Source organism: Anguilla rostrata, chromosome 12 (assembly GCF_018555375.3).
Source record: "Anguilla rostrata isolate EN2019 chromosome 12, ASM1855537v3, whole genome shotgun sequence".
In the NCBI taxonomy this organism is placed as follows: domain Eukaryota; kingdom Metazoa; phylum Chordata; class Actinopteri; order Anguilliformes; family Anguillidae; genus Anguilla; species Anguilla rostrata.
This window is the reverse complement of record NC_057944.1, coordinates 28623129-28633947: the sequence shown is the minus strand read 5'-3', so window position 1 is coordinate 28633947 and position 10819 is coordinate 28623129. Positions and strand designations below refer to the sequence as shown.

Sequence of the window (10819 nt, the reverse complement as noted above, 5' to 3'; positions counted from 1 at the left end):
CTGTTTATTGTTGAACTTTTTAAAGAGTGTAATCTACCTGAGACAGAGGGATTCAGTGCATTAGTCATGCTGAGACTGCACCTGCAGAACTTGCAGAGATCTCTGCAGAGACCGGTCGCACCTTATATCTACCTCGTAAGGTTTTGATAAATGAATAAAAACTGCACAACAACAATAATACTGCTGCTGCTACTGCAACAACTACTACTCTACTACTACTAGGCTACTACTACTATTGGTGTATTATCTGGTTCACAAGGTTAGGATGTCAGTTGTGTCACAACCCACACAGCTAACATTTGGCAATACCTCTCTAAACATAGCACCACTGTCTGCAAAGACCTGCCAACAGTCATACAATGACTGGTTGCTGTACAGAATACCATGGACAGTTTAATTCACGAGCAGGCTGGAAGTTATTTTCGTGTCAGGGCATGGCATGGGCATCTCCATGCTGAATGTGCTGACAAGTTCATTTACAATTCACCCCACTGACCCCTTCTCGTGTCGTTGTACTTAACACCTTTTAATGTGTATGCTACTTTAACACTAGAAAGAAGAGGTGTAAATTTAACGACATCCCTCTTTGCATTATATTTTGTTGACAGTTGTTAACTGTTTTACAATCGCACAAAAAAGGGGACGGGAAGGGGGCAAAGGAAGGAGGCGTTCTGTGGATTCCTGCGGAGCCTCGTCTGAAAAAAAGTGGCCAGTGCAACCATAGAATCGCGCATCTCAACTACTCGAAGTGCATGTCAGGACTTGTCAGAAACGAAGAGGGCGTGGCGAAAGGAGTCTAGCCGCGGGAGTGAAAGCTGAGCGGGATCACAACTGTGTAGCATTCTCATCTGTAATCGACGCTAGGATTGTTCCTCTATTATCCCCTTTGGCAAATCAACGATTTCGGCGTTATATTCATTGCTCGATCGGCGCTGCAACTGAAATTTTCCTGGGATGTTTATTGACGTACGGTTCAGACAATGGTAAAAATGTCACACGAGTGGACTTTCAAGCAACGGAATTAGCTAACTAGCCAGTTAGCTTTCTGTATACGACCCCTAATGACAAGGAACCATCAACATTACATAAACTCTTGACTGTTATCCTGTTACAACGAAACGTCAACAAAGGCAGGTAAGTTCATACTTATTAGTTGACTTGTTCGCCAGCTGGCTCTGTTTGACAGCTTAATGCACTTGACACTACATTTAGAGTTAACGTTGATAGTTTCCTAGGTAATAATGTTAAACGTTTTACCGAGTTCATTTCATTTCATGTAGTAGCCTAAATCGCTGTGCATGAATAGCCTACTCTTTCTTTAACCCGGTCCTTTTGAGTTCCAAGTAAAGGACAGTTTCTTGCTTATGGACATAGTGCACTGACAACTCTGCGAGCTGTACTCCGCACGCTGCATGGCTTTGGGTCTCGATGTTTTTGGTTGTGGAAACATTAACCTGTTTGCCGGAATTGGGACGGGGATCCGCTCTGCCACTAGAGATTACATTAGCCACATTTTTATATAAGGAAAAGGCGCAATCGACCAACATTTTGGCTAGCTAGTTCTGATGTATCTGGAAGGGCAAATATATCTATCCCGGTGATGTTTTTCTTACTTGCGTCTCAGCGTCTCGCCCAAAGCGCTGTTTGGTTCCCGTGAATATGCGTTTGGTGTGTCGTGTATTGACTTTTGGACAGTTAGCCAGAGAGACAATGGCTACATGGTGAACTTTGACTATGTATTTATATCATTAAACTACAGTTCAGTTGCCTCTATTCGATGTGTCAAATTAGTTAAAGCAAGTGATATGAATGAGTTATCTACTAAAGTTGCTAAAGTAGCTTTAAAACCGATAGAATTTTAAGATGGTTTGCACAAATGTCATAGACTAGTGGTAGGCTATTCCTCATCATTTGACGATTATTCATTAACCATCGGTCAAGCGATTGCAAGAGGGATTATTTGTTTTATGTGCTTTAAAATGAGTTCATGGCGTGTTAAATAACGCTGTCCAGCTTTCGATGCCTGAATAATTGGCAGATTTTTTTGTTTGTTTTTCGGTATGGTTTGACTAACTTCTCGACTGGGTTCTCATAGTGCTGTTACATTATGATATCATGTGTAACATTGTGCAAAGATTTTCGCGAGAACGTTGTGTTCCGTGTGTTAGCAAATTGAATGTCAAGATTTCTTTTATCATCGTAATTTACTAGCGCGGTCAGGACTTGACCCCTTACGCAAGTTTTAACGCGTGAAAATATTAGTATGTGTAGAATAAACATGCATGGTACTGTTATGAAATTTTGAATTACCTACATAATATTTTCCATGCATATTTTATTTCCATTTCTTACAGTAGAGAGTTAACTCTAAAACAATCTGATATGATTGTCTGTGTCGCAGTGTGGAAATCTGAATGCTTAATCTGTCAAATCAAACCTGAGAAGGCGCTGGAATTTACCGCTTTTATCATGGAGAAATTGTGAAAGAGGCACGCTTCTGCTGTCAAGCTTGTTATTGTGTATCTTAGAGTAGCGCGCTCGTGTACGTTAAACGCGTGAGCGTGTCAGTTCGCTTCTGGCACGGATTTGTTTACAAACAACTCTTGAGCACGAGGGCGCTGTCGCTGCCATCTAGCGGCCACGTGGAATATAAATTGTTGGGTCAAGCCAGAGGACAAACAATGTTTTTGAAAAGAATCTTGACTTGAGTCTTGACTTCTAACATTGCTTGAATTTTGCATGAATGCACGCTTGCTCAGCCTGAAATTAAAATAAAAAACTGTTTTGAAATATGAATTATATTTCTGTAATGTAATATGGTTATGTAATCCAAGTGATTTACCTAAATAAATTAACGAAGTTTCAAACGCTTCTGCTGTAATTATTAGTGTACAGTTTAGATGTGTCATGTTTATTGAATCTTATGCCAAATATTTAGACATGCAGTATGGCATAGTAAAGTGCAGTAGTAATGCTTTGAATTCAAACGCAGTAAAATTCCATTGGAGTCCACTGGGTGGCAACACTTTCTGTGTTGTTGATGCTGTCAGGAGTAGCGGTATTGCTCTTGTTCTAATGTAACCATTAATCATTTTTTTAAATGAAGTCCTGATTAACCACAGATGCTAATTAATGCTGTGCGCTCTCTTGCGCCACCTACAGGCTGCAGGTGGTATGGCCAGACCCCAGACAGACGGAGGGGTGGAAAGCAGCGGCCAGAGCGGTCAGCAGAGCTGTCGCATGGAGGCGCTGCGGCCGGAAGGCGCGCGGCAGGACGCCTGGCACGGGAGCGGCTTCCATGCCCTGCAGATGGGCTACCAGCCCTGCCACCCGCGCCGGGACATCGCCACCCAGACCGCCTACAGCGCCGTGGCCCACAGCCCGCGCCCGACGCCCGTCTGTGTGCCCAGCTCACTTCCCTCAGAGACCGCCGGCGCCGCTGTCCGAGAGACTGCAGGTAAGCCACTGGGAGGGGAGGGTGATGGATGAATGTCTGAGGTCCAATGCAGCACCTCTATGGAAGCACCTGAAAGTTCTGGGTTCAAGTCCCCAGCGTGTCAGTGTTGTGTCCTTCAGCAAAATGTTTAACCTTATGTGCTTAGCTGTTAAAGGGTTGTAATTATAACAATCACAGGTATTTGTGGAGAGTAGGAAGTAGAGTTTGGGAAATGTAGGACGTCTCTTTTCTCCAGTGGCTCCGGTTATATTAGAGCACTGCATTTGCAGCTAAAGTCATGCTTCAGAAGGGTATCTAGAAAACAAATGTGTAATGTAAAAAAATAATCTTATAGCTGTAAATGAATATGGAGCAATATGGGAACTCACATTCCCAGCAGGCACTGCTTGCCACTACAGATGACGATGCCTGTAGGAAATGGGGGTTTGTGGGGGACTTGCTTGTCTGGGCTTTGCTAGGACATGCTGTGCTTGCAGGGAGCTGCTATTTTGAGTGTCCTGTATTCACTTGCGCTCCCTCTCTTTCTGTCTCTGTCACTCTCTCTCTTTTCCGTACTGCCATTCAGCAGTATTGGCTGGGGCATGTCCAGACTTGCCGCTGTCTATGACTGCCCAGAGAGCAAACCCGCATAGCCTCTGAGCAGAAAGATACACCCCAGTTCGGCTGGCATTTGCACCGGACGACACTTTCCTCCGCACATTCTCCTTTTTATTTCCTTTCACCTGTGTTATGTTTTTTTTTTTCTGCTCCACCTTCCTGTGTTTTCTCCTCTTCTTCCCTGTTACCTCCCTAGTTCCCTGCCTCCGATTGCCTGTCCAAGCCAGCAGGTCCCTCCCCCTCCTCACCATGTCCATCCTATCATGGCTTGCCCCTGTTTTTTCTCAGCCAATGGGTGAATTCGGTTCCTGGCAGTACCCGGCCACAGTTACCCTGGCAACAAGCCAGTGCTTCTCTGCTTTCCCTCTCTCTCTGTTTCTCTCTCTGCCTTCTCAGTCACCTGCACCTCTTGGATCAGCAGATTGTTAGAAAATAGCGATATCTTTGTTATGCATTTAATAGAAAGCCTTAAGGTAAAAATGCAATGGGAGGTGGATGGTTTTATGTAGCAGGCAAGGCTAATAATATTTTTCACGTCTCACTGTATTTTTTATTTTGTGAAAGTATACATAAATAGTATGGAACATTAACTAAAGCCATTCAATATTTGCTTCATTGTTTTCTCCATAGACTAATTAGGCTAATTAAAAAATGAATTTGAAATGTAGTGGGCTTTTCTTCTGAACCCCCAAAGATCGATCTGCAGACTAAAGTATTTCTATTTAAAAATGCTCACTTTCATTGATTAAAGGAGAAGTGACAGAAGAGAGAGATTAAATATTCATTTGGAAAAAAATTGGAGACGTGAAATATTATTTCCAAGAAAATATTTTGCCTCTGCAGTGTCTGAACAAAGTTAAGGTAACGCTTAAATAAACCTTAGGTTCTCGTGCAGGTTTATTAAACCAATGCTAGCGCACACAACCACGTATACTCTAGACTAATTAAGCAGATTAAGGGATTACAGTCAAACTTTGGAAGAAAAAAACAAAAATGGGGGGGCAAGAACACCAGTGGGGCTAAGCAGAAAAGAGCCGGCCTCGCACGATTTTAAACGTCTGACTCCGATGCCACGCGGGGGTACGGCGCTTTCGGAAAGAGGGACCAGAGGGGGATAAACGGCGGGCCAGTCCCGCTAAGTCGAGGACCCGCCTGCGTAAGCACCAGGGCAGAGGGTGTTAAAATGGGTCAGCGGATGCCTAGACAGCCATGCTTGTTTCTAGACTCTTTAAGAGCCTTAAAGAGTCGCTAGGTGAAGTCTGGAGCAGCCAGTGGAGTTTGAGAGGGGGAGGGGGCGAGGGGGAGGCTGGGGACAGCCATAACGCCGCGCTGGCCTACCTGTAAAATAACAGGACCCTCAGCCCAAGTGAACGATAGAAGCCAGGCACCCAAGTAGTGTGGGCCTACACCCATCTGTGTAAGGCTGCTGATGTTGTTTATCCTGAGCTGTGAGCTGGAACTTGAGTGACAGATCTTCGTGCTGTTGTCCTCTGGGAGGGTGATTTGTTTCCGTGCGTTTGAAGTGCTAATGAGACGTCCTTTCGGCCGTGCCCAGACACAGGGAGGGAGCAGGGAAGCAGCGTCGAAGGGCCTCGTGATGGACAGCCGCTGCCGGACCTGCTGCCCCAGAGACAGCGCCCCCTGGGGGAGCCCGCGGTTCACAGCAGTGGTAGCGATCAGGAGATCGACGACGACGCGTCGGGGAGAGTGGCCGACCAGCTGCGGATCATCGGGGACGAGTTGAACGCCTTGTTTCTGCAGAGAAGGGTGAGGAGCTGAGCGTGTGTGTGCGTGTGCATGCCTGCGTGTGTTCGCACGCACGAGCGCGCGCTTGACTGAGAGAAACTGTGTGCGCGCACGCGTAAGTGTGTGTGTCAGCTGTTAAATCAGTAGGAGAGCTGTGGCCTCTGGGTGTGTGTTGTGACTGAAGTGGAGTTTCCAGTTGTGGGTGAACTTGCTCCCCTCCTCCCTCCCTCCCTCCCTCCACTGTATCGCGTGAGGAGCCGTCGAGGCAGCCCAGGGAGTAAACACAGGCTAATCTCCGCCCTCTCCCTCAGTCCAGACAAACACAAGCTGACGTCATTCTTCTCTCGCTCTCCCTCTCCTTCTCTCACACTCACGCGACTGCTCTAGCTGACATTATGCTTCCTGTATTCACTATTTTCTCTCTCTTTCTCACTCTCTCTCTCACTCACTCACGCATGCGGCTGTCTTGGCTGACATTACCCTGCTGGTATTACTGAGTTGTGCGAATTCACTCTCTTGCATGCAAACACTCAAGCCAATCTATTCACATCACGAAACAAAAAACACACAGTGTCTCAGAAGCTAAAAACACAGACACTGAAATTTAGATTAGACATATGCAAACACATTTATGTGTGTATACACACAGCCACTCGCGCGCTAGCACACACACACACACGTGCGCACACATGTAAGTGCACACAGCAGTAAAATAGCCCTGTCTTCAATAAAAGCTAACGTGAGCGTGAAGAAATGTAGATGATCACATGATCCAGGCCAGCTTGCCGTGGAGTGGAGCCAAAGTCGAATGTAGCACCACTCCCCTCCCCCTCCCCCTCCTCCTCCTCTGGCCTTGCCCCGCGCCCTCGGTGAACCTCCCGGAGCTGCGGATGGTATGACTCCTGGTGGCTGGCTGAGCATTCTGGGAGAAGTGTTGTTTATTTAGAGACCGAGAAAAAGTACGGGGACTTCCTCCCTCCTGTTGACAAGTAGAGACAATGCTGGTAGCACAAGACCTCTGCCGCGTCACTGCTGCCTGTGATTCAGTGCTCCCTCCTGTCTGGGTCGTTACCGCGGCTGCTCGCGTCTTTCTCTCACATCCGTGTTCCTGTCCTGTTCTTTTTTCTGCTCTGCTGTCTGGCTCTGCTTTTTTATACCCCCCCCCCCCCAAGCTGTCCTCTTTGTGTTTGTGCCTGTATTGTGTTTGTTGAAAACTCCCTCTCACTCTCACTGTCTCGCTCCCTCTCTCTGCCATTCTGCTGTTTGAGTCTGACTCCTTCAGTCTCTGCCTCTGTCTGCCCGTCTGTCTGTCTTGGCTGTCTGTGTGTCTGTTGCCGAGGCGCTGGGCTATTTTTAGCGGGTGAGTCACAGCAGCTGTTAGCGGAGCGGCAGGCCGCTTTTCCCTGCTCCCGCGCACAGACGCTGTCTGTCTGAAATCGCCCGCTCACTCCCCGCGGTTTTAAACACACGCGCGTGCGCCCACACACACACACACACACACATCCACACCCATACACACTCACACATACATGCACACACTCACACACATACACGCATGCACACACACACACACAAACACAAATCCACACATGCATACACAAGCACATGCGTACGCACACACACAAACACACACACACACAAATCCATACAAGTGCACACAGACATGAACACATGCACAAACACCCACACACTCACACATATTATTGAATTTGGCTGTAAATTCATTCATGGAATTTCATAAAGTTCAGTTGGAGGTGAATGAAATGAGATCTGAACACTGCTTGGCTATGAACAGCCACCAGGGGGAGTTTTCACTATGTCACCTCTGAACTCTGTTTTCTAGAATGCCTCTGAACTGTTCCTCTCTCTGTGTTCTAGAATGCTGAGTGCCTCTGAACTGTTCCTCTCTCTGCGTTCTAGAATGCTGAGTGCCTCTGAACTGTTCCTCTCTCTGTGTTCTAGAATGCTGCATCCCTCTGAACTCTGTTTTATCTGTGTGTGTGTGTGTGTGTGTATTCTAAAACGCTGCATACATCTGAACTCTGTTTTTATGTGTGTGTGTGTGTGTTATAAAATGCTGCACACCTCTGAACTGTGTTTCTCTCTTTCTGTGCTCTAGAACGCTGTGCAGCCCTTGCAAGATTGGAGAGGCCTCTGCTGGGGACTCTTCACCCTCATCACAGACACCCTCAGCACTCTGTATGTTCGTCGAAACAGATAGACTTTGCGATGGCTCAGGAGGGCTAATTCCCCCAGGTGGAAGACACAGACAGTGCTGGGTCAGGGCAAAATCTGCTGGACCGGATTGCCTTTTTGTAGATTTTGTACATTATTTTCTATCTTGGTTTTGTTAGTTCACTTTATCTGTTTTTTTTTTGTTTGTTTGTTTTTTTTGCTGTAGCATTGTGGCGGGAGCATGTGGTGGTCCATGTCTGTGAGCGTACACACGTGTGTGTGAGTGTGTCTTCGAGCGTGCATGTGTGTGTGTGTGTGAGCCGCTCGATCTGCAGGCCCAGTGTCAGAATGCGTCCCTAAAGCGTTAAATGCGCGTTGCTGTGAAGGCTCTGTTTTGGGCCGCTGGGCTGGCGACTGGTTTTGGTGCACTTGATGTTTCCACCGCCCAGGCGGTATGTACCACTAATCCTGTCAGCCGACAGGCTGCGGCTCCTCCGGGGCGGCCTGCCTGGCTGTACTTACGAGCCTTCGTCACCCCTCTTCAATCTTAAGGGGTGGCCAGTCCCGCCCCTCACTACCAGGGCGATTGCCCCTCCTACTAATCAGGAGGGACCTTCAGGGTCTAATCCCAGCAGGCCACTCTGTTGCCCAGTCAGCCAATCAGCCAATCAGGTCTTTGGACTAGGGCGGCTTTGCCTTTGTTAGGCTGGAGACGTGGCCTGGTCCGGCCATGGTCGCGTTTCTCCCACACCCAGGGTCCTTGGACATGGCCCCATGCCGGCGGGACTTCATTTTATGTGGGAACAACCTTAACTGGAAGGGAGGGGGGGGGGGGGTGAGGCCAGCGCCCTATGAATTCAGATGTGTACAGAATTTATATTTTTTATGGACTTCCTTAGACTTTTGAGAGCATTTCTGCCTGTGCCGCACCCCTCCCTCTTGAGGATCAAATGCCTTGACCAGCGGTGGACAATCCGCTCCGGGTGTGTGGGTTCCAGCTGTGTGTACAGCTGTACATACACTTCCTGTTCTAGCACGTTCCGCACGGCCCGCGGCTCGACCAGGCCACTGCTCGCGGTCCATGTTCCTGGTTAGCGTCTAGCAGGTAGTCTTGTCAAAATGCGTTGCTGTGTAGCTTCTGAGGACCTGCCGTTGTCCATAGTTATACTGAATTTGTTTTGTAAAATTGGGGAAGTGGCAGCGACCAAGCTGGACGAGACCGGCTGGGTGAACCTGCCTTCTGTCGAGACTGTTCCTCCGACTAACCTGTAGTCTCTCAATGACAGTTAATTGTCGTTTAAGTGCTTCAATGGGGGGTTCCCCGTTTTTATGTTAAACCTTCAAGAATTCTGCACTATGAATATTTTTTTATCGTGGACCAACTGTTGGAAGTGTTCTGACACAGAGGGAACTTTGTAAACGGGTTGACGATAATTGTTGAAAAAATCGTTGATGTGTCTCAATCCAGTTTTTTTAAAAGCAATATTTACAGTTCAGATACATGATTTGGATTTTGATAAAAATCAATTTTTGTTATTTAAAACGATTAAATCCTCTACTGTGTGTTGGTTTAAATGTCTGTCCATGTGAACTGCATGGCAGTTTCAATCAGGCAGATCTCAGTAGTTATTCAGTGGCATCCCCAAACGATAATATTATGAAATCCCAATTTTTACTGTATAAGAACAAATGTAAAGTAATTAATTTATTCTTTTTTTAATGGAAACAATGGTAGAATTTTTTATTTTCTCCAAAGGCCAGTTGTGTTTTTGGCTCTGTGTTTAAATTTGGGTGAGCGTAGAGACACCGAAACAGAGCGTGCTCTCACTTTCAGAAACGTGCTCTGATTCCGCTGGTCTGTAGTCCGAGGTTTTTCACGTAACGAGACTGAAGAGCGCTGAGGTTGTTGACAACAGCGTCTGTGGTAACACTGCCGGAGCTGACGGGCCCGAAGCCCGTTTTTATTTTCTGTTTGAAAATTCATTTCCAAGCGCCCAGGAAGTAGGACTGGAAAGTTCATACCACCCATAAAAAAAAGCTTCCTTTTGTAATCTCTGAGCCATCATTTCCCCCGCCCCCTTATTTACATAAATGAGATCCAGTTAAGGATGCCATTTAAATGTAGCATGAGTGATGTATGTTATTTCATCTCTAGTCACTCTCTCTCAGACTGTGATGTAAAATACTGAAGGAACTGAAACTACCATCTTTAGGTTGCATGAATTTAAAAAAAAAGTGAGCAATCGTGCAGACGCAGTTGGGGTAAATGTCAAAGTTCGAAGTGCAAAAAAGGATCAGCCTTACTGTATCGTAAAGTAATGCTGTGTCTGTGGTCTGAAGCTGTGTACATTTGCTACTTGACATTTTCTATGTGAATTTTCTATGTGAATTTTTGTATTTTTTTTTTTCCTTTTTACAATAAAGTTTTAAAAATTGATCAATCAGTGCCTTCACCTGGCATGTGACTGAAATCATTTAATATGAACCTCGATAGAGAAAAATAACCAACAGCTTGATATATTTTCTTTTGCATCAAAAATTTACTCAACTCTTATTAACAAGAGGTTTAACTGACCTGTAACTTAGACTTCAAAAATTTGTTTATTCAAGACTATTACCAGTGCTTGTCTGTAATAAGACATATTTAAGACAACTTACATTATTACATTATTATTATACGTTAAATTATTCCCTATTGTATCCAGGTAGCCAGCTTTTCACCAAAGCAACCACAATCATGTACTGTCCTTCTAGGACACAACAAAGGTAGTACATAAAACTCCAGACTCCATACTGAAGGCAAACAGTTTTCCTATTGAATAATTCACTTGACCATAATGTACC

At 45.9% G+C, this 10819-nt stretch overlaps 1 protein-coding gene across 2 annotated transcripts; it reads left to right on the top strand.

Annotated features, from left to right (window-relative positions):
• Nucleotides 1–740: 740 nt before the first annotated feature.
• bbc3 (BCL2 binding component 3) lies at nt 741–10416 on the top strand. Of its 2 annotated transcripts, none has more exons than XM_064301323.1 (4): nt 741–1130; nt 3163–3457; nt 5610–5821; nt 7920–10416. In XM_064301323.1, exons 2-4 carry the CDS (start codon nt 3175–3177, stop codon nt 8019–8021), a joined length of 597 nt encoding a protein of 198 aa, XP_064157393.1. In that variant the 5' UTR covers nt 741–1130; nt 3163–3174; the 3' UTR covers nt 8022–10416. The 2 variants fall into 2 exon arrangements, with proteins under 2 accessions (XP_064157393.1, XP_064157392.1); XM_064301322.1 differs by having other exon boundaries at nt 741–1134.
• Nucleotides 10417–10819: the final 403 nt, after the last annotated feature.

Coding starts and splice junctions, on each gene's coding strand:
- bbc3 (XM_064301323.1), top strand. CDS start 3,175: ATGGCCAGACCCCAGACAGACGGAGGGGTGGAAAGCAGCGGCCAGAGC. Junction 3,458..5,609: donor CGCTGTCCGAGAGACTGCAG/GTAAGCCACTGG, acceptor GGCCGTGCCCAG/ACACAGGGAGGGAGCAGGGA. Junction 5,822..7,919: donor CCTTGTTTCTGCAGAGAAGG/GTGAGGAGCTGA, acceptor TCTGTGCTCTAG/AACGCTGTGCAGCCCTTGCA.